Source organism: Ramularia collo-cygni (assembly GCF_900074925.1).
Source record: "Ramularia collo-cygni strain URUG2 genome assembly, contig: RCC_scaffold01, whole genome shotgun sequence".
NCBI classification, from domain to species: Eukaryota; Fungi; Ascomycota; class Dothideomycetes; order Mycosphaerellales; family Mycosphaerellaceae; genus Ramularia; species Ramularia collo-cygni.
In genome coordinates, this window is record NW_019716255.1 from 143,611 (window position 1) to 169,009 (window position 25,399).

At 52.2% G+C, this 25,399-nt stretch overlaps 10 protein-coding genes; 5 read left to right on the plus strand and 5 right to left on the minus strand.

Annotated features, from left to right (window-relative positions):
* Positions 1–264: 264 nt before the first annotated feature.
* Positions 265–1,187, plus strand: RCC_00053 (uncharacterized protein; the record flags this gene model as incomplete). XM_023765208.1 has 3 exons in its annotated part: positions 265–573; positions 635–1,002; positions 1,064–1,187. 3 exons carry the CDS (start codon positions 265–267, stop codon positions 1,185–1,187), a joined length of 801 nt encoding a protein of 266 aa, XP_023620976.1.
* Positions 1,188–2,530: 1,343 nt separating this feature from the next.
* RCC_00054 (uncharacterized protein) lies at positions 2,531–3,359 on the minus strand (the record flags this gene model as incomplete). XM_023765209.1 has 2 exons in its annotated part: positions 2,531–3,098; positions 3,148–3,359. 2 exons carry the CDS (start codon positions 3,357–3,359, stop codon positions 2,531–2,533), a joined length of 780 nt encoding a protein of 259 aa, XP_023620977.1.
* A 1,519-nt stretch (positions 3,360–4,878) lies between these two features.
* RCC_00055 (related to DNA repair protein MUS-42) lies at positions 4,879–8,565 on the minus strand (the record flags this gene model as incomplete). Its single annotated transcript, XM_023765210.1, has 1 exon — positions 4,879–8,565. One exon carries the CDS (start codon positions 8,563–8,565, stop codon positions 4,879–4,881), a length of 3,687 nt encoding a protein of 1,228 aa, XP_023620978.1.
* A 346-nt stretch (positions 8,566–8,911) lies between these two features.
* RCC_00056 (related to FPR3-prolyl cis-trans isomerase) lies at positions 8,912–10,521 on the plus strand (the record flags this gene model as incomplete). XM_023765211.1 has 3 exons in its annotated part: positions 8,912–9,484; positions 9,541–10,290; positions 10,345–10,521. The coding sequence occupies 3 exons, from the start codon at positions 8,912–8,914 to the stop codon at positions 10,519–10,521; spliced, it is 1,500 nt and encodes a 499-aa protein (XP_023620979.1).
* A 667-nt stretch (positions 10,522–11,188) lies between these two features.
* RCC_00057 (related to dehydrogenases with different specificities (related to short-chain alcohol dehydrogenases)) lies at positions 11,189–12,348 on the plus strand (the record flags this gene model as incomplete). XM_023765212.1 has 6 exons in its annotated part: positions 11,189–11,255; positions 11,309–11,418; positions 11,480–11,662; positions 11,715–12,021; positions 12,071–12,229; positions 12,293–12,348. 6 exons carry the CDS (start codon positions 11,189–11,191, stop codon positions 12,346–12,348), a joined length of 882 nt encoding a protein of 293 aa, XP_023620980.1.
* A 681-nt stretch (positions 12,349–13,029) lies between these two features.
* RCC_00058 (uncharacterized protein) lies at positions 13,030–15,181 on the minus strand (the record flags this gene model as incomplete). XM_023765213.1 has 4 exons in its annotated part: positions 13,030–13,902; positions 14,021–14,323; positions 14,429–14,893; positions 15,008–15,181. The coding sequence occupies 4 exons, from the start codon at positions 15,179–15,181 to the stop codon at positions 13,030–13,032; spliced, it is 1,815 nt and encodes a 604-aa protein (XP_023620981.1).
* Positions 15,182–16,708: 1,527 nt separating this feature from the next.
* On the minus strand, positions 16,709–18,877 carry RCC_00059 (uncharacterized protein; the record flags this gene model as incomplete). XM_023765214.1 has 2 exons in its annotated part: positions 16,709–18,809; positions 18,867–18,877. The coding sequence occupies 2 exons, from the start codon at positions 18,875–18,877 to the stop codon at positions 16,709–16,711; spliced, it is 2,112 nt and encodes a 703-aa protein (XP_023620982.1).
* A 1,165-nt stretch (positions 18,878–20,042) lies between these two features.
* RCC_00060 (related to RTM1 protein) lies at positions 20,043–21,054 on the plus strand (the record flags this gene model as incomplete). XM_023765215.1 has 3 exons in its annotated part: positions 20,043–20,295; positions 20,357–20,533; positions 20,588–21,054. 3 exons carry the CDS (start codon positions 20,043–20,045, stop codon positions 21,052–21,054), a joined length of 897 nt encoding a protein of 298 aa, XP_023620983.1.
* Positions 21,055–21,427: 373 nt separating this feature from the next.
* Positions 21,428–22,744, minus strand: RCC_00061 (related to serine protein kinase; the record flags this gene model as incomplete). XM_023765216.1 has 3 exons in its annotated part: positions 21,428–21,954; positions 22,003–22,511; positions 22,563–22,744. 3 exons carry the CDS (start codon positions 22,742–22,744, stop codon positions 21,428–21,430), a joined length of 1,218 nt encoding a protein of 405 aa, XP_023620984.1.
* Positions 22,745–23,588: 844 nt separating this feature from the next.
* RCC_00062 (related to gibberellin cluster-GA14-synthase) lies at positions 23,589–25,122 on the plus strand (the record flags this gene model as incomplete). XM_023765217.1 has 5 exons in its annotated part: positions 23,589–23,693; positions 23,750–23,846; positions 23,904–24,575; positions 24,626–24,909; positions 24,964–25,122. 5 exons carry the CDS (start codon positions 23,589–23,591, stop codon positions 25,120–25,122), a joined length of 1,317 nt encoding a protein of 438 aa, XP_023620985.1.
* Positions 25,123–25,399: the final 277 nt, after the last annotated feature.

The window sequence follows — 25,399 nt, forward strand, 5'->3', positions numbered from 1 at the left end:
CTCGCGAAAAACCACTCGGAATTTGCACGTGGGTCCATAGTAGGACGCCCGACACCTGCCTAGATATGCAGTTCTATTGCAGATCATTTATGGCGGCTATCGTGCCAGTCAATGGTCCACCTGCGTGCACCCTGATCGGTGAGTCTAAAGAGACAAAATTTGGCGTCACAGTGCCGCTATAAGGGCATGGTTCTCCAACAGAATTTTAGCATGTAGAGTGTCTCCAACTCCAGAGTCCTGTTTCCCGTTCTCTGGGACTTCAAGATGAGGACCACAGCTATAACTATGGTGCTCGCAGGTGCGTTGGGCGCAATCAACGCAGCWCCTATCGAGGCCCTGATTGCAAGAGATCTCATTGGAGCCCTACCTGCATCTGCCGACTCGGATGAACAACGTTTCCAGCCTCTAACGGACTTCGATACGGATGGTTGCTACTACACTTCTGCCATCGACTCGAGTGGTAGGACCAACCCAGGCTTGCCTGTGCAGTCGGGAACCCCAGTCGCAGGCGAGTGCAGGGAGGCCAGCCGTTTGCAAAATAACAATGTCTACAGTCGCAAGCGATGCAATAATGTGAGTGAATACATCGACTGAATCTCATTGGCGAGACCATTTCTGATTGATGTGGCTGTAGGGCTGGTGTGCCATCATGTACGAGTACTACTTCGAAAGGGATGTGACTGGCTTTGAGTTTGCGGGATCCGTAACCAGTGGTCATAGACATGACTGGGAAAACATCGTCATCTTCACGCAGAATAATGTCGTCAAGCGAATTGCTCCTTCATGTCATGGTAAATATGAGCAAGCCATGAACACCCCCGGACCACTTGTGGGTGGAGACCGAGCCAAACTTGTGTTCAACAAGGACGGCCCTGCGACTCACTGCTGGAGATTCGCCAATGGAGACGACGATGCGAGACAGGAGAATTATACTGGAAGGTGGTTTCTGGGCAATCTTGTGGGGTATAATAACTGGCCTAGTCTGGATCTGAGGCAGAAATTGTGAGTGTAATTTTGCCAGGTGATTGAAAGATGCTGGGACTGATTACGTGACTCTTTCCAGATTCGATGCTTTCCATGGAGGTATCGCTCCGAAGCTGTGGGACTTCAATGATGCTTTTACAAATAACTTGAGGAGCGCTTCGAATGGGCAGACTGGAGGCTTTGATCCTTCGAGAGATGGGTGAGCTTTTGATATGTAGCAGAAAAAAAAAACCTCATCCAGCAAAATCTTTCAGGTTCGGACGTTCACGCCAGGTACGAGTCTGACATACGCACCCGCAGATTAATGTCCTCGTTCGCCGTACGTGAGGCTTTTGTCGTGAATTGGGCATACTATCAATCAGCAAAGTCCGGATAACCAGCTCTGGATGAGGACAAGGCGCATCTTGCTGTTGTTCGAGGGTTTTCTTCCGTTGTCACTAACGTAAGAAAGGAAACCCTTGCGGAATAAGGCGACCTTCGAAAATCGCGCACAGCGAAGTTGGAAAAAGATCTGAAAAGGCCGGGAGATACGAAAAGGAGCCGAGTGACGAGACAATCAAGGTTGAAGGTAGCCTCATGGTGAGTCGATGCCCGTGCTCGCAGACAGGTACAGATACAATGTCGCTGTAAGGAGGATGGGATGGTTGATGCATGGCGAACGAGCTCATGCAATCCCACACCTTTTCGTTTTACATAATCACGGGCATGCAGCCAACTATCGCGTCGTCGTCGCGACACGCTCCCGTGCCCTCTAACAATCTGATGCTCTTGAGGTCGACTACGTGCCTGCGGACGTGGCGTCAACTTCCTTGAACCGCTGGACTTATGGGAAATGCGGCGATACGCGCGCTTTTCAACGATGCTTCCAACCGGCACGAACCTATTACATGGCACAAAAACAATGCTGCGTCCACGAGAACACATCTCGCWGCCAAATTGCGAGACTTGAGTGGCTACGACAAGGCAGTTGTGGTGATAATCCTTGGAGATAACGGCTGGCGTGCTTCGACGGGCATTCCCTTTCCCTTCCTACGAGATCGCGTTGAACGTGTTACGGCCTCCGTACGTCTCGTGGGTGCATGTCTTTTTGCCCGATTACGAGCGATGCAACGGCTACCGCGGACCGAACGAGGGCACCCGTACTAACACCAAGACGAGAAGATCGCGACCGAAGTCTTGAAGCTCGTTTGGTCAAATGAAAGTCTCTGGCTGCCTCTGGTATTGTATGACTGGCGAACCACAATGGCAGCACAGAGGAATTCTGTTGCATTATGAGCGAATTTGGTGGCTATTTCGATGCAGCGAAGAGTACAGATCCGTCTCAATCGGGTCACAGTGGTCTCGGGGCCAACACAATGGAAGGGCGGAGTGCTCATACCTCGAGTCCACATGTGACGGCTCTGCGAGGAATCGAGCCAATTCTTCGTCTAAACGTGGATGCAAGCGATTCAGCCAAGGTTCCTCGCGGTTCGGTTGGGTCTTGTGCTAGCCCTTCTCTGAACAAAGCCTTCCCGTTCAATCCCCTCTCCTTGGGCTATTTGCTGGTCTAAAACTTCGCACTCAAACTCTGCATGTATGCAGAGCCGGTGATCACCAACCACCTGCTAGCCACWCTATGAAGGAAGCCTCCAATCCATCGCTCGAGCGGCAGCACAACACCGCTGTCTTTCTTGGTCCACTGAATCGTCTCCGTCACCATCGCCGCACCTTCGTTTCGCGGTCGAATACTGATGATCATCAAGCCGGACAATGCCCCAAGGGCTTTTGGGAACTCAATCTCGATTTCAACATGCAGTGCCGTCCGCTTTACAACATTGTAGATCCCGCAAACGACGTCGCCCTCCTGGAAGTTTGAATTCTGGATGTGTTCTTTCGAGAATGTCTGTCTTTGATCTGGTGTGTTCAACGCAAACCAAAGGAGCCAGCCTTGGGGCATGCGTGAGAAGGCGGTCATGTTTCGGCGGAGCAGCTTAGTGAATTGCTCCTCGAGTTCATCTCCCATAACAACGACGAGGTCCGGAACGTGCTTGACCACCTTATCATGGGCAACGCGGTATCTGTGAGAGTTCTCTACAACGTCTTTGGGCAAAGATGCAATTTCAGCACACTCAAGTCTGCGAGAATGTCAGCGATGCCTCCTCTAAAGAGCGGACTTGAACGAACGCTGCCAATCTCGAGGATGCATTAGGACGCGTGTGGGAGATCTGTCGTCCTAGAAACGAGTGGTATAGAAGCGGCAAAAGCACAACGCCGGCCACACTGGCGACACCGCCAGAAAGGAATATACGCGATTGACGGTCCTCGGGAAGCTTGGCCAGGATATAGCTCTGAGCCCGCTCGAGCTGTTGCTGGATCTGCTCCATCGTCGAGGCCATTGCGGAGACTGTTACTCTGCAACAATGTTTTTCTAACAGCAAAAAAAAGAGTGATGTACGCTACATCTTTATGATGATAATAGCTCGGGAGGATACGGGCGTGAACGCCTGTTCCTTTAACCGAGGCCCCACTTCGGTTCAGCACGTGCGGCGATTTATCCGCGTTTCTTTCCTGGCGAGGTCAGCTGCCGGATATGGTTAGAGGTGAGCGGTTTCTTTGCGATTGCGATTTGGGAAAGGCATGGGACTGGTCTTTGTCAACGGGAACTCCACCAAAATTCGAATTTTTAACCATCAGCGCGAATACCACTTCAAAATAGACGGCGGCGGGAAGATCTGCGATATTCAGCTCAAATTCATGGATGGGCTGCCTCAAGAAGCAGCAACCTAGGTCGTGAAAGTTATCCTTCAACAATCCTGAGGCGACCTCCATCCCGAGTGCAGATCTTTGGTGTCGACATCTCTATCAGCATCGAGCATGCGCCATGGACGACGAAGTACTAGCCCAGCAGAGGAGTGCGGTCGTCTTCAGCGCCGGTGCCCAATACGCTTCTCACGTTGAAGGAGGAGCCTGCCAGTAAGACAGCGCTTCAGAACGCACATACAGCATAGTTGATGATTGGCATGCTTACGATGTATGCAACACCAATTGAAATTCGGTCATCCCCATCGAATTTCATCCTAAAATTCCAGCGAGCCGCGAGAGCTGCCATCAACGGGACTCGACAGCACAACGATATCAAGTTAGGAGCCCCCGGTTGCGCATTCTGCGCTGTGTGAGCTTAAAAAATGCCCACGCTCGAGTTGCTAGCTCGAAAACGAACGATCTGGGGGCGTAGCTGGTGATGATGGCGAGTAAGGGGACGTTACGACCATCTGTCAGTCTCCGGAAACCGCGCACGGAGCTCTTCTGTAATCACCCACATGTTGATCACCACGTGAATGACAGAATTGCAAAAATCGCTTCGCAAGTTCGTCATGCTGAACRTCTCGATGAGCGAACTTGATTGGCGGTGATATGGCGAGTTTCAGTAAGTACACAGAAGGTTAGGAGATGAGGTCAAAGTGAAGGCGAGATGTCGCGGTGTCTGCTTGGTGGGTATCGGAAAGCATGGATCACTCCCTGCTAACAAGGATCTCGCTCTTTCCGGATTAGGCAAGTAGACCTCAAGTGAAACCACAATTACTTCTTGGCGGTCCCAAGAACGCAGAGAGAATCAAGATACACCTTGAGGGCAATAGGCAAGAAACACGCGTTCATGAAGCAAGCGAACTGACCGCGGTAACACAAAATGCGGAGGCCTTGGACCGGCATGATTTGATCTCTTGAGATATTGGGAGCCCGCCACTACGCATCTCAAGTAGCCTATTCTGTGACTGCCGCGTGGAATCTTTACTTTGGGCTCTCAACTGGCGTGCTAGAATGCTTAAAGGCGAGAGAAGCAAACATTAATCATCGTTATTTCGCATCGTTACATCGTGAGAGCATCTACCTACTAAACGCCTCCAGGGTATTTCCTTATTCAAACCTCACATTCCGTAACCCTCTGACCATCGCTGCACCGCTGACCGCCTCCCTCAACGTCCCCACAGCCTCTAGCCATTCCTCTCCACCATCGCCTTCTCCGACAACCCACCTCAACCATCCCACAACCTTCACCGCCTTCTCCAAATCCCTCTCTTCTGTAACTACGGCTTTAAGATACGTTGCTAGACTTCCCACATCTTCCTCATGAGGCCCTTCCTCCTCAAACTCCTTGAACCACGCACTGACAGCACGTCTCAAGTCTCCTAACTCCTTTAATCCGCCACTGGTGAATACAGGTTGCTTCGCGCGAGGCGGTAGGCGCACAACGTGTCTCTCCAAGGTCGCAGTCGCGGCCGCAGTCGCAGCAGCCCTGGCTTTGGCTCCGCGCTGCTGGAACAGACTCGTATCAATTCCACCAGTCCGCTGTAAACGCACCTGACGCTGTTGCGCGAGGACCTCCGCTCTCAGATCTTCCGGCAGGGCAGCCAGGACTTCTGGATCAAGAATCTCGTCTTCGTCCGCAGCTGCGGATGCTGCTGATCGCGTGGGCCGAGCAACGAAGTTCGATTGCGTAAGAGTCGATGAGCTTTCCCTTGATACGCGGCTGACATTCAGCGAGCCACGCGGGCGGCCTCGACCTCTTTTCGCGACTGGACGAGGTGGTGGTGGGAGTGTACGGGCTTTGCGGGGCGATTGTGGAAGTAGTGCTTGTTCCGGTCGTTTCTGAGGAGACTTCGTAGGAACCATCTTGTAGTGCTGGAGTAGTTCGTTTCGGACGTCTTCGGGCAGCGCCGAGAGGATGGTCGGGTCGATCTGTGAGTGCGTTGGAAGGAACGTGGCGGGCAATTGTGGTCGTGCGGCAGAATCTGCCATCTCTTTTGCATTTTGAGGATCAGATTTCGAGGGCCTGGTAAGTCTGGCTCGAATGTCTGGAGGCAACTCTGAGAGAACAGCCGGATCGACCTGTGTGGGAATGATGAATTGCGATTCAGTAAAAGCCGACGCTGCATTCGGCACTTTAGGTGTTGTGACGGCGTTGTTGAACAGTGATCTTTTGCTTTTTGATGCAGAATGCGCAAATCTCGCTCTGATATCCATGGGAAGCTCTGCTAGCACCGCGGGATCTACTTGCGTAGGCATGACAAATTGCGTGCCCATTGTGTTGAGAGGCCTCTTCGAAGGCGTGCTAGGCGGTTCAATAGGCTTGAATGCAGCGCTGGGACGATTCGCAGTAGGGATACGAGCCTTCTCTGGGGTCCTTATGTCATCCTGGATCGCATCATCTTCTGTCGCCTTAGCAGGCCCCGGACCAGAATTGAACTGCAATCTTCGCTGGCTGCCATTATCACCTCCGGCAGCACCAAGCTTGGTAGGCTCAAGTTTTTGCATCTGCACTCCAATCCCTCTCAGCTCGCCGGGTGAGATTGCGAAGCTCTTAAGCATGGCAATCGCCTCTTTCGCCAAGACAGTTGAATCGTTTGTGGCGACGCCCATGGCTTTACTCTTGTTGAACACATCGCACTTTCCATGTCCAAGATGCTTGGGAGGATCTAACGGAGCATCCTTTGCCCTCCTCATGACTTTCACCGTCACCAGACTTCCCTTGACTCCCTCTTTCACAAGCCTACGATTCAGCTCCCCACAAAGACCATGCATGAATTCATCCACTTGCTGATGAGTTTCGAAGCGTACACCCCAGTTGACCTCTGCGGACACAGACTTTCTAACGACGCTGTCGCCAACTTCCGTCTTGTCGATTCCTCGAGCATAGTCGTAGAACTTGGCGCCCTGTTTCGGACCCAGAGTTCTACACAGGACTTCTTTGCTTATAGCCCGCAAATCTTTGATGATCTTGACGCCAATTGCCTCAAACTTGGCTCCAGTGCTTCCCGCCACACCAGGCAGTCGCTGCACTTCTAGATCTCCAATGAAGTCGAGGACATCATCGGGTTTGAGCTGGAACTGCCCGGCTGGTTTTGCTTTTCTTAGTGCTAGCTTCGCAAGCAGGATATTCCCTCCGATTCCAACACTCACTGCACAGCCTGTCTTCTCCAAAACCTCTGCCCYGACTCGATTACCCAGCTCATCAGCTTTGCGCTCTCCTTCTTCTCCATCGCACAATGCCGAGACGTCGACTAGCGCCTCGTCGATGCTGACACTCTGCACGACACCTCCTAGCTCGAGTATCGCCGCATAAAATGCTCGACTCGCATCCTCGTACGCGGGGAAGTCATACGGCAGCACTTTCAGATCTGGGCACATTTCCTGCGCTCTCTTCATCCACATTCCATTCTTTACTCCATGATCGCGAGCAGGGTAGTTGCACGAAGCAATCTCAGACCCAGACCCGCCACCGTGAGCTACCGCAGCTGGTAGAGCTTTCCATTCTGGGGGGCATTTCTTCAGGCTAATGGCTGCAAAGAAGGAATCAAAATCTACATGCATGACATATCTCCGGCCATCTGCTTTGCGCCTGACGCTGGCTTTCTGCGAGGAAGACGCCTGCGCAGCGAGCGCTTGGAGCTGAGATTTGAGATCTGCTTTCCAGGTCGAGAGGTGGTGGAGACGAGATTCGCGGTAGTATTGTTCAAGGAATGCGGGGTTCACGACTGTCGAAGCACGGATCTTCGGATCAGAAAGGAGAAGAGCGTTGTGTTGTTCTGCTGTCATTGCAGCGAGTTCGGCTTGTGGAATTGAGTTTAAAATGGCGGAGTCTCGAATCAAAGAATGCGTATAAGAAGGTTCTTGAGAGCCTTGGCGCGGGAGCAGAGCCGATTCTTGATGAAGTTTTGACGCTTGATATGCTTCGGGGTTGGGATAAGAGGCTTGATGTTTGGTGCCCTCGTTCTCGACTCCCTCTGGCACCTCCGAGCCCTTAACCGGTTCAGGTATTTTTGGCGGGCTTGTTGGCGGAGAAGTGGGTATCGCATCATCGCTTCTTTGATCAGAATGACTTCTCTCAGCCTCTCTCAGAGCCTCCTCGACGGAGCTTGTTATCTCCGGCAACCCAAATTCGTCCTCATCATCTATCTCCTCGGCGGGTGGCGCAGCTGTAGGCTGCGTCGACTTGAATGCAGCTTTTCCTTTCCCTTCAACGGCTGTGGCTTTCAGCTGGCTAGTGTACCAACTTGCGTCCGTCTGCTCTCGATATCCTTGCGTCCGTCGATTGGCCTGACTGACCACCTGGCCATTGTCAAAGCCCAACACCTTCTGCGTAACTCCCTCATCCAGCACACGATATTCGTTCCAAGGAAGAAGCTTGCCAGCTTTGACGCTCTCGACAACCCAGGCAGGCTTCACAATTCGATACCGTCTAAACTCTTCCTTCTTCTTGGGCGTCAAATTGCTTGCGATGATGTGTGTGACCATAGTCTTGCCGTCCAGGTATTGAAGGAAGCCGCCTCCATGCTGCACGATCATAGTGTGGAGATCATTCAAAGATGGCTGGGTATAGCCATTTACATGGCACACAACGCCCCGGAATATGGGCGGCTTATCGACGGCCTCTGATCTTATTTGTGCGTCCAAGTTCTGTAGCTTCTGCTTTTTCCGGCGAAAGTAATCGCTGAAACCTCCAAACTTGCTCCCTTCGTATTCCTCGCCGTCTTCACCTTGGAAAGTGTGGTTTTCGATGCGTTTGCGGACCGCCTTTGACGTCTCTTCCAGGCGAGATCCCATGGTGGCGATGGAGCTTGAGGCCGTTCATTTTCCTCCGTGCATGCGAGAAGTTGGATGTCTTTGTCTGGAGGGAAGCGGACCTTCACGAGGTGACGTGCCACGAGCGCGACAACGCGCCAGCCTCCCGCACTCCCGCGACGAACGCTCCACGGCAACCGAACTGAACCCTGGATCGAGCTTTTCGATGCGACTTTTTTTAATTCTTTAGCTCCAGCTTCAGCTTCTTTTCCATCCCGACCTTAAAACTCTTGTATCGCCCATCTCTCCYTCTACACCAACCGGCTTGCCAAGATAGACCAACGAAGGTCAAGTAATAACCAAGCACTCCATTACATACACCGCCATTATGAGCGCCATGATCCCCATGGCCATGTTCGGCCTTGAGGTCCCAGCGGGCGACGTCGCCATCCCGGCCATCTCAGAGATTCCTTCTGCTTTCCGCATCACAATGGCTGCCATTGACCCCAGTGCGGAGCCAGAGGAGACCGATGAGCCAAACGCCGTCCCGCGTGCCACTTTGAAGGTCATTCGCCAGGCGCTCGTCGACTACGACTCCGAGGATGATGAGGACGAGGATGAGGATGATTTCGACATCAACGAAATGGAGGCCATGCTCGGCGACCAGGAAGATGATGAGGACAGCGACGATGAGGATGTTAACGGCGGCCCAAGTGATCCTGCCCGCTCCAAGAAGGCCAAGAAGGCTGCCGCAAAGAAGGCCATCATGGAGCTTCTCGCGCAGGAGGGCGAGAGCGATGACGTGGAAGTCGACGATATGCCCAACGGCAAGAAGTCCGCCAAGGCAAAGGGCAAGATGCCTGCCAGCGACGACGACGAGGATGTTGAAGACGACGAGGACAGCGATGATGAGGAGGGCGAGATTGAAGAATTTGTCATTTGCACTCTTGACCCAGCGAAGGTATTCGTCCCTCCTTGCTGCTCGTTGGATGCGATGCTAATGCGTTTTTACTCTAGAACTACCAGCAACCCCTCGACATCACCATTGGCGAGAACGAGCGTGTCTTCTTCAAGGTCTCTGGTACTCACTCCATCTTCCTCACTGGAAACTACGTCGAGCCTACCTCTCACGACCATGCGCATGGCGGCGGCATGTACGACCCCGACAGTGATGAGGAAGACGACTACGACCTCGAGCCAAACAGCGACGAGGAGATCGACTATGACTCCGAGGACGAGCTTGACGACATTGAGGACCCTCGCATCACCGAGATTGAGGATGAAGAGGCTCCCGAGCTCGTCAAGGCTAGCAAGAAGGCTGACAAGAAGGGCAAGAACAAGCGTGCCGCAGAGGACGAGGCGGAACCCGCTGCCGGTGCTTCCATCGATGAGCTCATCGCCAAGACTGAGGAGAAGCCGCTCTCCAAGAAGCAGCTGAAGAAGCTGAAGAAGAATGACGGCTCTGCCACCGAGACCAAGACTGAGGAGCCGGCATCTGCCAAATCCGACAAGAAAGTGAGCTTCGCCAAACAGCTCGAACAGGGTCCTACGCCCACGAAGGCTGACGCAAAGAAGGCCGATGACAAGAAGCCCGCGGCTTCCGGTCCCCGTGTCGTTCAGGGTGTGACCATCGATGACAAGAAGTTGGGCACTGGTCCTGCTGCCAAGGCTGGCGACAAGGTCGGCATGCGCTACATCGGAAAACTGGAGAAGGACGGCAAGGTCTTTGACTCGAATAAGAAGGGCAAGCCTTTCACCTTCAAGCTTGTAAGTGTTGGGGAAAGTTCTGCGTTGTTCGATGTTTGCTAATCACGTTCATAGGGTGTTGGCGAGGTCATCAAGGGTTGGGACATTGGTGTCGCGGGCATGACCGCCGGCGGCGAGCGTAGAATCACCATCCCCGCACACCTCGGATACGGCAAGCAGGGCACTGGGCCGATCCCAGGCAATGCGAACCTGGTATTCGATGTCAAGCTTCTGTCTGTTGCTAAGAAATGAGCGACTGAACTGCAAGATGAGGACGGCAAGTGATCGGGAGGAGTTACCCTACTTTTCCAGTTTCTCCAAGCGCTGGGAGGGAAAGACGGGTTGCTCACTCCTTCTGTGTGAACCGGCGTTGTTTCGTATGTTTGCTGCGAGTGCGATTCACGACGAGATGATACCCGACTTGCATGGCATGTGCGTACTTTTGCTTTGCTGCCAGCTGGGATGATGGGTTTCTGTATAAAAGCATGCGGGAGGTCGGCGCTCAAGGGGCTGGGTCATTTGTACTGCTTAGTGAACGGATATAACACATTTGCCGTACTTTATTGCCTCCTTTTATTCTCACAATCCGCTCTCTTGCTAGCTATGCAATTCCGAGAGAACTTGGTGTGTAAGTTGCCACGCAAGCATCGAAGCGAACAACAGCAAAACCTCGCTTACTTTGCGATAGAAGAATGACATGTGTTGATATCATGTCTCAATGGGCGAGCAGATTACAATAATTCCACTCCCTTTTCTTCATTCTCATTCACCCAACATGCACGCTCGGAACGATATCCGCACCCGTGGTCTCTTCCCGGACGTTCGGCCCCTCAGTCTCCGACGTCTTCATATCTCAAAAGGTACTCCACTTTTCCCTCAATACCTTCTTCATCGTCAGAACGTATCTCACACATCGGCCATGACCTCCATATACAGCCCCCAGAATCTCTCCGACGTTTCGGGTCTAGTCGTAGTAGTCACTGGCGGTCAGCAATACAATACTTCCATCACGCTTATATTCTGACGACCATCTTGACAGGCGGCACTGGACTCGGACTTATCACTGCGAAAGCGCTCGAGGCAAATGGAGCCAAAGTATACATTACAGGTCGTAGACAAGAGAAACTTGATGAAGCCGTGAAACAAGCTGTACGGGAGTCGCTCCTATCGAGTCAGTGCAGGCCAGGCCATTAATCTGATCTCCAAGCAGACACAGGGAAATATTCATGCCATTCAAGGGAGTGCCTCATCCCGTGAGGATCTCCAGCGAGCCGTTGATCTCGTCACACAGGAGACTGGCTACATCGATCTCTTGATTTGCAACGCCGGCCAACTTACCTCTGATAGTAGTCCTGACGCGAGACCAAAACCCACGGGCGAGAGTTCCGTCTCCGTAAGGACTCACCACTAATACTTCCTGATGTCGTGCTCACAGACCAACGCAGGAAATCCGCGACTATTACTTCAATTACCGCCCCTCGTCGGTCTGGAGTCAATGTCTTGAGACGAACATCGCAGCCGTCTTCACAACCACAATGGCCTTTCTTGAACTTCTCGACGCCGGAAACCAGCGTCGTGACAAAAGTGCTCCAACAAGTCAAGTCATAACTGTTGGCTCTGCTGGTGGTCTCAATCGATTTACAGATTCATTCATCTACAATGCTTCGAAAGCCGGTGTGATGCATATGATGAAGAACCTGGGAGCCTTTCTTGTACCAAAGGATATCAGGACGAACGTGATCGCTCCTGGGTGTAAGCCTTCCTCCGTGTCTTCTCGACGTCAGATATTGATGTGGTATAGGGTTCCCCTCAGAGATGACCGAGGCTGYGACAAAGGCCTGGGAAGAAACGAACGGAGTCATGCCAAGAACTCTTGTGCCGCGACAGAGAATGGGTAATGAGGAAGAGATGGCTGGAACTGTGTTGTATCTTGCCAGTAAAGCTGGAGGGTACTGTAATGGTGAGTCCACGGTTCTTCGATGACCACGTGAAATTGAGTGGAGCTGACTCTCTTGCTATGCAGGCAACGTGATGGTCATTGATGGTGGCTTTTTGATGAACCACGCGGGCACTTATTAGCCTGATTCATGCCACATGGTTACATGGAGTTACCGATTTATCATCAACAGTMTTCATAGAAAGACACAGATGATGAGAGTGATGTTGACATAGATGTGGCTAATGTGCATGTTGATGTGATGTACAGAGTCCATAATGGAGTATGAACGGCTTTAGCCCATGCAGTTGCTCCACCACTACTTCCTCTGACACCCCTGAAGCTATCATTTTTCTGATCTTATAAGCCGTTACCGAAGAACTGAAGGCTGGCCGACATCGTCATTGAATGGATTCGGGCCTTTACCTTTCAAGAATCTCGATATTGAATGCCTCGTGGTTGGCGAGCTAGAACCCTCGAACACGAAAGTCACAGCGGGCTTGCTTCCAGTCCATACAATTCTTATGTTATTTCCTGGCAGATCTTGACCCATGACGGGTCAGGATAAGCCTATATGTAAGGCATTGAAGTCGGCATATAGGGTCATAATACAACGCGAAATAACGATGGACACAATGAAAGGAAGTCAGAGACGTGGAGACAGACGTGGAGACGAACGTGGATCTTGTTCGTTCGTATATACATTAGATTATACCCGAGCCGAATGGACTAATACTGTCCATGGACTGGTGCTTTTTGGCGTAAGTCGTGAGTGGTTGACATTCACTGTCGTAATCATAGCTCCCTTCTCAGTATTGGACAACCTAGTTGACCTCGATGAGACCTGGGCCCCAAACTGCAGCGGCGGCAACCTCATCGGGGGTGGCGAACGAGGTCTTCCCGTTGGTGACTGCAGCGATGGTCAAGCCGTTGAGGGTTGCGTTCGTGTAAGGGAATGGTGAGGTGAAGGTGACAGTGTTGCCTTCAAGCTTGAGGTTCTCGAGCTCCTGTACGATCGGAGCGTTCTGCTGGTTGATCAAGACGAGACGAAGGCCAGATGGATCCTTGATTGATGGATCGAGTGGGTAGGAATACGTGACATCCGAGTCGGCTGCAGTTGGAGGAGTAACGACAGTCAATGGCTGGAGGATGGGAATCTTGATGTCCTCAAGGTTGCCGCAGGTGCCTGGGACAACGAAGAGCTGGTTCAGGGCGGAGAAGGCGAAGGCACCGGATCCACCAGTCAAGAATGGAAGGGCGGAGGGAATCTTCTTTCCTGAAGCTCGATAGTATCCATTCTGCTCACCCTCCTGTCCGATAACAGAGCCGATGAGACCAACAACAGCATCATCGCCGGTGCTAGCGAAGGTGTTCTGAGCAGCCTGAAGGGTGCCGAGAACAACATCTGTGAAAAGCGAAGCGGTGGCAATAGCGGTGTCGAAGTCGGTCGCGGGGAACTTGTACTCGCAAGGCAAGACAGGGGTACGTCCAGCAGAGGCAAGAATAGCATTGGCGCCAAGAGCATGGAGCTCCTCCTGCGCCTGGATGGCAGCGATGCTCTGGACAACAAATTCCTTTGCGGCTCCAGTGCCGGCATCGAACTCTCCACTGGTGATGTTCTTGAGCAGGGAAGTGAAGTAGGCAACCTCGAAGATCTCGTTGAACGCAATCAGCTGGAAGTTGGTAGCAGAAGCATCCTTGTATGGAAGGTTAGCTTGTGTCTCAAAAGTCTTGGGTACCAGGAGGGGTGTGTGGAGGCTTCAGACATGCTCTATGCCTTCCACGCTTCATCTTTCACGCTTCATTTTGACTTACAGAAAGCTGCTTTGGAAGAGCGCCGTTTGGAAGGCTACCGTGTGCCTGCTTCTGAATAGCCGTGAGCTCGGCGGATGGAACCTTAATGTTGGGGAAGCCGTTGTCGAGAGGGAACTTGAACGGCACTTGAGGACCGGCAGGACCTCCGACTGGATCGTAGCAGCCATAGCCAGAGGGTGGCATGTATGCCGAACCGTGCGCAGCTGGCTTTTGCATCTGTCCATCCGCAGGRGCCTGGATCTGGCCGTCCGCTATCTGCGTAACTGGTGAGCCGGTAGGCGCCTGGATCTGGCCGTCCGCTATCTGCGTAACTGGCGAGCCGGTGGGGGCCTGGATCTGGCCGTCTGCTATCTGCGTAACTGGCGAGCCGGTGGGGGCCTGGATCTGGCCGTCTGCTATCTGCGTAACTGGCGAGCCGGTAGGCGCCTGGATCTGGCCATCTGCTATCTGCGTGACTGGCGAGCCGGTAGGAGCCTGGATCTGACCATCTGCGATTTGGGAGACAGGTGCGCCAGTGGGGGCCTGGATCTGACCGTCGCCAATTTGGGTGACCGGGGATCCGCCAGTGGGGGCCTGGATCTGACCATCTGCGATTTGGGAGACAGGTGCGCCAGTGGGGGCCTGGATCTGACCGTCGCCAATTTGGGTGACTGGGGATCCGCCAGTTGGGGCCTGGATCTGACCGTCGCCAATCTGAGAGACAGGTGCGCCAGTTGGGGCCTGGATCTGACCGTCGCCAATTTGGGAGACAGGTGCGCCAGTTGGGGCCTGGATCTGACCGTCGGCGATCTGAGTCACTGGGGAGGGTGCCTGAATTTGTCCATCACCAATCTGGGAGACGGGGGCACCTGTTGGTGCTTGGATCTGGCCGTCCTAAAAAAGCGAAGTAGGGACTGTAAGCATGTGTCTCATATTTCCGAGATTTTGGGAAAGGGTGTGGAGGCTTCCAGGACTGCTCTATGTCTTTCCTAATTCAATTTGACTTACACCGATCTGAGTGACAGGGGAGGCAGAGGCCGTTGGCTTCTGCAGTTGACCGTCTGAAATTTGCTGGACAGCGCTTGGAGCTTGGATTTGGCCATCGCTTATCTGGGAGACTTGGGGCAGAGCAATTGCGGTAACTGCAGCCACAAGGGCGGAGAGGCACAGTGAGTATCTCATATTTGAGATATGATCGAGCGTATGATAGACTAGGATCGAATCGTCGGGGGGCTTGAATACGAAATGGAAAGGCAGCAGTAGGAGTCTACCTTATGTAGAGCCCACCCCGCTAGAGATCGTCCCCGAACATGCATTGCATCTAAAACGGGAGACTCAATGCATTGGTCTCAAGGCGAATACGGGCAAGCTCCAGGCTCCAGACGAATCAAAGGACTGTTCTCCGATTGTGTGAGTATGTCATAGCAGATATAAGGTTGTACTGCCATTGCCGAGAGCGGTTAGGAGTGACTAGTGCGTGTCTTAAGCTTCTTCCCCGGCCCATAAGGTTCATTTTTGAGTGCAGTGAGTCTGTGGAGACGGCCGGAGCGGTTGAGAGGACGTTGACATTGTTTGACAAAAGCTCGGCCAGCACGTGGGTTGGTCTCAATACGTTCCATCCAAGATCTTTTCACTTCCCTTTGCAACGGCCTCTTCTGCATGTCGCGGCTTCTTCTGTATTGTCCGTGTAGATCCCGATCGAGACCCTCGGATGCCACTTTGACACCGCATCGCGCATATTCTTCAAGTGACGTTGCTGATCACCATGGAGATGTGAGCTAACGTCAGAATGCGGCACATACCTGCGACCCTAATGGGCACGGGCAGAAATCCTTCACCAAGTCATCTGACAAATGTGGGAGAGATCGAGCACACGGATGCTCGCGACTCCGAACTCAGATATAGATCTGACGTTGAACTTTGCGTGCGATGATGCAAGGCATCGGAGGAGAATCATAGATCTTGGGGCTTCACGGCTCGAATCGTACGGGCGAGCCATTGGAATGGACGAATGGGCGCTCTATAATCGCCACATGGCATTGTGGGGTGCATGTATCGGTGTGTACCAAAGATTATTGTCCCGCCCAGACGTGGAACTTCAGTTGTCGGCGTAGCGGAGACATGTGTCTGAGTATGATAGAATTTGTCTCGTCCGTAGGGATGGCATCCATAGAGTAAAGTAAGGTAGGTCTCTACGTAAGGTAGGAACCCTTAGAACCTTGGGCAGATGTCGTTCCTACCTTACGCTAAGGATAATTTCACTCACATCACTAGGGCTAGGGTTGGGGTAGTAGATTCTCGACGACGATGGCATTTTTCCATCTTTTGAGCATTCAATATCAAAGCCCTATATGCTAGGTATGATATAAACAGCATTTAGATAGATTCCGTCAAGTTAGAAGAGTGTTATTGGCTTATTGGGCGATTTCACCCGAATCAGAAGTTCAAGACGGCAGACATATATACTTCACCGGTAGAGATAAAGACCCCTCAAAGCACTTGGGATTGCTGATGTTGTTCAGTCGCGAAGTCAATCTCATGAACTTCAAATGTTCCATCGGCTTGCAGTKATGTCTCGTCAGTCCACCTAGAGCTCTGATCGCGACCATTGTTCAACAAACAAATGCTTCATCTGTCCCTTCGTTGACTTCAGCTATCCTCTCATACATCATATAACAATGCATCCAGCCACACTCCCATACAACCTGATCAACCGTCCATTCCATGTAGAGCATCTCCAAAAGCATCGTCCATTCCACCCCCGAAATCGATCAACCCATCACCGTCCTCGAGATTTGCCAAATCGCCAAACGTGTCGTTGAGAAAGTTATCACCAGCCTCGCCACCGATAGCCACACCGCTCCCTGCATCGTTGACTGCTTGCGTTGCGCTCGGCTGATCCTGCTGCGGCGCTGACTGCGTCATACTGGGTTGAGTTTGCGGGGCGGTCGAAGAGGCATTGCTAATTGACGGTGCTGTAGCAGGCGGATTGCTCTGACCGGCCGCGGTTGCTGCGGGAGCTGCCACATCATTACCGCCCAACCCACCAAGATTGTTCGTGTCGACGAAGTCTCCCATGTCAATGTCCTGCATCAGAGCGTCGCTCATGTCCAGGTCTGGCATATCTCCAAGGCTGTCGCCTGTAATTGGGAGAGGTTGTGGCTGGTTTTGTGATTGTTGGCTCTCCGCTTGTGGCGTTTGTGAGGGCATTGCAGTTTGCGTGCTCGCCATGGGATCTTCGTGGTATGTAGTCGGCTCCCTGGCTCCGTTGGAAGCCATATTATACGGCTGTGCGTGCTGCTGCTGCTGTTGACTGCCATTGCTCATGCCGGCCATGGATGTGTCTTGAGGCTCGGGAGCTGCCTCTACCATAGATTGTTTTCTATCCTGCAATCCGCCTCGTGCAATGCGATTGGCTTCGTCGTGAGCTGTTATCTTCACTTTGAGCATGCTCTCAACCTCCTTGACAACATCTTCGACGTTCTCCTTTCCGATCGAGGCATGCTCGGCTTGGCCGTTTGGAATCGGTGCCTCCAACCGCAAGGCAGGCACTGCATCCTCGTGACCTTCCCAAGTCGCATGTCGGAGGCGCTTCTCTGCCTGTGTCAACGCCTTGACCTTCTTCCAATCCTGCATCTTTGCCGCGTGCTCTGCCTTCATTCGCTCAATCTCTGCTCGCCCTTCCTTTAAATGTTTCTCCACGCGCTTGTTGAATTCCTCGACCTTCTCTTTCCTGATGTTGGTGAACGGCTGCACCTCTTGAACTTTTGCCGGCTTCTCGCCCGCAGGCTCCGCAAAGCCCATGTCAGGCGGATCAAGAATGCCGTCCGTCAACCCTTTCAGTTCACCCATCAAGCCCAGTCCGAGATCCGTAGGCACAATCTGATGGGAAGCGTATGGTGACGAGAAGACCTGCTCCATCCATTGGTGATGCTGTGTGTATCTCACCATGCTGATGTCGCGCTGCGTTAAATGATCGAAGAAATCGCCAAGTGCCGTGTCCTCTTCAGTCTCGATGCTCATATCTGGTGCCCCTTCGCTAGATCCAGGCATCACACGCGATACAGGACCGTCCAGGCGTGGCTTTTTAGCTTCTCGGGGATTGCCTGCTTGCTGCGGATAATGGGACTGCGCGAAGCGGTTCTGGTTCATCTGCATGGCATTCAGGGCATTGTTGTACTGTCCTGGCTGCTGTTGCTGTGAGCCTCCAGGTAGATGAACTTGTGGCCAGTGCTCGCGATCGTGTAGCATGAATTCCCTTCGCTCGATGCGGCCCAGGCTCTCTAACCATCGACGCTGCGCGACGGTCTGCTGCAGGTGGGGAGTGACAGGAAATTGGCTTGTGGGCATCCACCTGCTATGATCCGCTTGATGATAGTGGACCAGCCAAAGCGAGGGATCGGGAGGTGGCGCGTTGATTGAGGGATTTTTAGCCACGAAATGATAACGAGTGCGTGCGCGTTGGCTCATCTGATCATGACCCGGACGGTAGCCCAGATGGTGCACGCGCATTTCAATCTGATATCCGCCATAGTCGTGCCGCATGACTTGCTCCATGTCGCCCCACGCGTAGCCGTCTGATGGGTACGGATGCTCGGTCTTATCCAATGGTAGCCATTCCAGCCACAATTGTCCGTCACTCGGTGCTATGAGATACTGCCAGGACATGGGCGCAATCTGCTTGACAATCGAGGGCGCATCGAGCAGGTAGCGATATGCCTGCTCGATGCTGAACGTGGCGACATGGGGGTAGCGGTGGGCGGAAATCAAATGTAGATGGGGCTGGAGCTGTGTTGCGACTCCTTGCGACCTGGAAGCGCGTGTCAGTGAGAGTGGTGCGTGGTGGGGTCGTGGGGTGGACTCTTACGGATTCTGCATTTTGGCTGCAGCGCGAGGGCGGGGGGGGGCGTGCGGTGATGGAGAATGAATGAAAGGCGCAACTTATTTACTTGCAATGGCTTGTGATGTTGTGGACGCGATCGCGAGGAAAGCACAGCGGGCGTCTGATTGGTCGAAATGTCCAGCTGACAAAGTGGTACCCACCCATGCATGTCTCGCCAACATTGAACTCTCTTACTTCCTCTCACATATACGACAAAAGGATACGTTCGAGTTTGCAATTCTGCTTGGAAACGCCTTCGAAATTACAGGCGGAGGAAGATTTTCTCCCAATCGATCGACAGCCAAGTATCTCGACGCATCGGAGTAGAATTCGACGTCTAAAGATGGATGGGTTAGCATGCATTTCAGGCATTGCAACAGAGACGAGCATAGGACAGAAATCGTTCTGGTCTCTAGTTATCTTGCAGCTGTACCCCGATGCATCATCAAGAAGCTGTACACGGCTGTTGGGAATAGTCATGTTGCTTAGATGAGACTACCGTCCGTGTGGGCATGGTTGAGGCCTCATCATCCGAACACCAAACGAGAGGAATGTTGCCGAATGAACGCCCAGTAGACTGATACTCCCTCTCCTGCTCATTACCATTTGCCGACGTTTGCGAAATAGTGTTGCCTATCTGAATCGCCTACTCCGAAGCTATAGGGCCGCGTATACTCGGATCATCCAGCTCGGATTCGCTCCCCGACATCCGCGAGCGTATTGGGCGTATTCCTCGCTTTGGTCGTATCACTCGGACGGATTGCACGCGATATTCTCCCCACCTGGCCCCTGTTCTTCGCTTCTCCTACCCACCACAACGTGTAAACGACAGGATTTTGGCGCCTAGCAAACGCGGCAGTGCAGATTTTCCACGCGATATGCACGTCGTTTATCTCGCATGGCGCACCGAGTATGCGAGCGTGCTCACAAGATACTAGCACGATAGATTAAAGAAGGCGCGTCTTCCGCATTGTTTGTTCAGAGGTTCAAGTACAACATCCTCTTTCACTGTCTTCAATTCCCTCCTCCATCGCGGCCCTTTCGATCTCGACAACCTTCCTCCATCCTGGGCACTGCAACACTCGCTGCAAGGTCTTCCCGTGGTAAAGAGTTGGAACCACCTCAAAACCTCGCCTGATCAGTACAACATCCCTGACTGCCATGCTACACACCCGCCAAGACGACGGCCTCGCAGGCTTCGAATACTACCACTATGACCCATCCATGGCCGCAGCGATTATATTCGTAATCGCCTTCATCTTGACAACGGCCCTCCACTTCTACCAAATGATCCGCACAAAGACCTGGTTCATGACTGCCTTTTGCATCGGAGGTCTGTTCGAAGTAGTCGGATACATTGGCCGCGCAGCATCTGCAGCCCAGAAATCTGGAGAATGGACACTCGGACCTTATAGTACGTCCGATGATCAACATACCCAGTACATAACGCAGTCGGTGCTAATGCTTCCAAAAAGTCATCCAAAGCTTGCTTCTCCTCGTGGCTCCAGCTCTCTTCGCCGCTTCGATTTACATGGAACTCGGGCGTATAGTACATGTGGTCGAAGGCGATCACGCCCTCTTCGTTCGCCGGAAATGGCTCACTAAGATCTTCGTCTGTGGCGACATCTTCACTTTCATGATGCAGGGTGCCGGTGCGTATTCGAAGTCCACCTAGAATCTGTCCAAAACCACTAAATTGTTACCAGGTGGCGGTCTCCTCTCAACAGGCGGCGAATCCGTCGAAACAGGCGAGAAACTGATCCTCGCCGGTCTRGCCCTACAAATCGTCATCTTCGGACTCTTCGTCATCACAGGTCTCATCTTCCACTTCCGTCTCCGCAAGACTCCTACAGACAAGAGCAAGAAATACCCCTGGGAGAAACACATGTTGAGTCTCTATGCTGTCAGCATTCTGATCTTCGTGCGATCGATCGTGCGTATGGCAGAATACGCGCAGGGCTGGCAAGGCCATATCCTCTCGACCGAGTGGTATCTCTTTGTCTTTGACGCGATACCCATGTGGACGGCAATGTTGGTCATGAACTGGATCCACCCGAGCGAGATCGCAGCTTTGGTGCGAGGCCATGGTCCGGTGGTCTACAAGCTCCTCTTCTTGCGGGATGTTAGCACTCAACACCAGACCGTGCAGATGCAGAATGGACCTTGGGTTTGAGATGTGGTAGGGGTTGTAGCGTTGGAGGCCGATCCTGGATGGCAAGGCGGGTCCCAAATGGCACAATACAATAAGCGTAGCGGCATGAGCGAGGCGTTTCGAGGTTAGAAGTAAGTCAAGCATTTTTGGCTGCCAGATCTGGAAAGTTTTGGGCGATGTGAATAAGGCACATCTGATGTATGAATGAAAGAGAGGATAGATCTAGAATCTTGAGAAGTTTGTCCAGGCGCTTTCATCGGCAGAGCAGTCAGTATCCGAACGCGGTTCAGCCTCGAAGTAAACGGCCATCCAGATTCTCGCCTTGCAAGAAATTCCCCACAGAAATGGTCGGAAGCTCGAATCTCGCCAATCATATTCCGCTCCCGACATTCGCTCAGAGCTCGTCCACAATGGACTTAATCCACGGGTCCTTCAAGAGCTCACTCGTAGTGGGACGAGACGAAGGATCGTATTGGAGTGCCCTTCGAAGAAAGCTAAGCACCAATCCACATTCTTCGGCGTCCATCTGCTGCGGCTTCCTCTCCATAAACCGCACTTCCAGTGTAGATCCGACATAGAGATCACCGTACGGCTTCTCATCCGGTCCAGCGTCCGAACGCACCAGATTCATGTTCGAGTCAAAATACCTTGATCCACGAGTCCATTTCGCGAATTGACTGGGAGGTAGTTGTCCGAGTGTACTCACCATCTGAAGCAAATGGCCGTCATTGACCTCGATATCAGTCATGTATGGTAGTGGGTATACGCCAAATAACTGGCTTCCTGTGAAGATTTCGAAGACAAGACAGCCAAAGCTCCAGATATCGATAGTATGATTGTATTCGGAGCCAAGAACAATCTCTGGAGCCCGAAGAGCAACTGGAACTACAGGCTTGTCCGGAGGCCTTTCAAAAGGGAACGCTGTTTGAAGTCAGCCATTGTATGTTTTGTATGGCATGTTTGTCTCACCAGCTCCAAGATCCGAGAGCTTGACCGTGACGGCTGTATGTTTGTCTAGAAACTCTATGAGAGGCTGATCCTCGTGCATGTACACATGTCTCTCAACTTTTGAAAATGTATTATCTTGAAATGTTTTCGCAAGGTCCGAGAGATCGATGGCTATGAGGATATTGCCGAAGTTGAGATCACGCTGAGCGATTCGGTGTTGGTGAAGGTAGTCGAGACTGGACAGCAGTTGCTTCACAACACTACGAGCTTCTTCATAAGGAATCCCAAGCATTGATCTGCGCCCTTCTTTGAAGCGCGAGCTCAAACCAGGACCCATAGGTTCAAAGACCATGCAAACATGTTGACCATTCGGACCAGTGTGTAGAAAATTGTCCAGGAGTTTGACAATGTGGCTCCCAGATGAGTCTCCATTCTCGTCGACAGCGACTAAATGCTTGTGTATCCGAATTTCTTCGACAGCATATGGTGAGTCTGAGCGTCCAATCTTGATAGCAACAAATGTCGCCGAGCTTTAGGCAATGTCAGCCGAGCAAGGATTACGTTGTTCAGGACGATCGTACCTTAGGTCTTCGGCAAGCCCTACCGTGGAAAATGCACCGTGGCCTAGCTTACGGAGAACTTGATAGCGACCATCTTTGAACGTGTCTCCTATGTGCACCGGATGGAAACCTCCTGGGCGGTACTCCTCGAGCTGCTCGCCATGAAGCAGTGCAAATGGCTGACTGTGCGAAGTGTTCGCCATTGATGACACAACAAGCGACCGACTACTTCTTCAAGCCAAGGCCAGTCTGGCTCTTCTTCCCTCTATCTCGTGGGATTCAGGATACAGAATTCTGGTTGCTGAAGTTTGTGGTGTCAAGACGAACATACGACGTGCCGCATTTGCACCTGGTCGCAAGGCAAGGCAAGCAGTCGCCCCGGATGGAGTCAGAGAAGTCCGCAGACAAGCATTGGCCAGTTCCAATACCAGACTGTCGGATCGCCGAAGCCGCTCATGTGTCGACACGCTTGAGAAGACAGGAAGACATGCTGAGTTCGTCATTCTCCCAAGGCCCCAACGTGCATCCATGGATGGATTTGTGCCAAGGATATCGAAGCAGAAATCTGCACTAAAACCTTTCGGGATCAAGTGCCAAAGTTAACGACATGGACTCGAAGTCTAAGATAAACCCGATTGCATGGTCTCGTACGAGGTACGAACGGCCACTGGAGCTCCCATCTCATTTTCTAAGGCCCGCTGTTTTCCAGCTTTTTCATCTTCATCCCTACTAGGTAGCCCAAAATGGCAGCTCTCGCTCGCAGTCTCTTGGACTTGGACAGGGCGATTTTTGGCATGGAGTCGACATACCCCTGGACAGCCATCATCTCTCTAGCAGTGATCGGATGGCTTGTATCACGCTATACGAAGCCAACGTCAGAATACCCCTTCGTCAACGATGACAAGAATGCTTGGACTTCGTTCGGTGTGAAGAAAGAGTACGTGCAGAATGCGAAGAAGCTTCTCATCGAGGGCCATCGAAAGGTATTAGACTGGCAGCTTGTTCTCTACATCGTCGCTGACCAGACAGTTCTCCGGCCCATACATGATGAAGACAGATATAAGCCGTATTCTTATGCTGCCGCCCGACTACATTGATGCTGTAAACGAACAGGCCGAGGCCAATCTGTCATTCCGGGAATATGCAAGAGTGGTAAGGTAGATCGCAGAACACACGTCGCGGGATGATTATTGACATTCTCAACTCAGGAATTCTTGTCAGGCTATGACACCTTTCGAACTTATCGGCCACCTCCATTGGGCATGTTTGACGAAGCAGTGATGAAGGGATTGACGCGAAGCTTGCGTGAGTTTCCAATGCTCGTCTGACAATCGCATGACTGATGACTGATTCATRAATTAGCAAAATTCACGAAACATCTCTCCTTGGAAATGACACAGAACCTGGACAACACCTGGGGCGAATCAACAGAATGGCGCGAGGTCGACCTGCACACAGATGTTCTAACCTGGGTGGCTCGTCTGTCCTCGAGGATTTTCCTAGGTACCGAATGGACTACGAATCAGGAATGGATCCGAGTCTCCATCAACTACACTGTCGACACATTCACAGCTATTGCCATCTGCAAATTCATTCCGGCACCTATCAGATGGATGTTCGTACAATGGCTTCCCCTCTGTCGAAAAGTAAGGCGGGACTACAGGACCTGCGAACGAATTCTCACTCCCGTCTTCAAAGCACGCGATGCAGAAATACAAGCGGCCCAACGCGAAGGGAGACCGCCCCAACTTCCAGATGACTCCATCGAATGGTTCCGAAGCGCTTCCAAAGGAAGAAAGTACTCTCAAGTCGACATTCAGATTGCTCTACAGGTAGCGGCAATTCACACAACCAGCGATTTGCTTAACCAGGCGATTTTGAACCTTTGTGCGAATCCTGAGATGATGGAGCCGTTGAGAGAGGAAGCCTTACGAGTGTTAGGTCAGTATGGCTGGCAGAAATTGGCACTCACGGAACTTCGCCTGCTGGATAGCTTTTTCAAGGAGACTCAAAGGCTGAAGCCCATCAATATGGGTGAGTGGTTTTACGTCTGAGCGTTGATTAACATCACTAACAAGATCTAGCGAGCATGCACCGAGTTGCATTGACGGATGTCGTCCTCTCGAACGGTACACATATTAGGAAAGGCGAGAAGATGGGGATTTCCACCCATGACATGTGGTCGCCAGAGATCTACGAGAACCCAGAGAAATTCGACGGCTATCGTTTCCTCGAGCGTCGTAAGCTTCCAGGACTTGAGATGAAGAGCCAACTTGTATCAACGAGCACCGATCATATGGGATTCTCCCATGGGAAACATGCCTGCCCAGGGAGATTCTTCGCCGCGAATGAGGTCAAAATTGCAATGGTATGTCTGGGAAAGCTCTACAGCTTTCAAATGGCTAACGTTCATTTCTTCCAGATCCACTTGATTCTCAAGTACGACATGAAGATCAGTGATCCGAGTCTGGCGCAATGGGGTTCTTACGGTGTCGCACTCTATACGAACCCAAAGGCCAAGATTAGCATTCGGGCGAGAAAGCCGGAGATTGATTTGGAGGAGCTGGCGAAGGCTTTGTAGAAACTGCATTGAGCCAGAAAATGCGGACTGGCGCAAGAAGACAGAGGGCTAGGGCAGATTCACTGGTCCACACCAGCACTCATTCATCGCTCACGCTGGCAGGCCGGCAATTGCGAAGAAACATTGATTGACCCGAGTGTCTATCAAGCGGATCTGCACGAGTGACAGAGGCCAATTCTATCACTTTCCCAGCTTCTAATGTGGAAAGACTTGAAAGTCCCCATTAACTCCATCCCTTCCTACATCAATACGAAGGTAACTCATGTTCTCTGTCCCG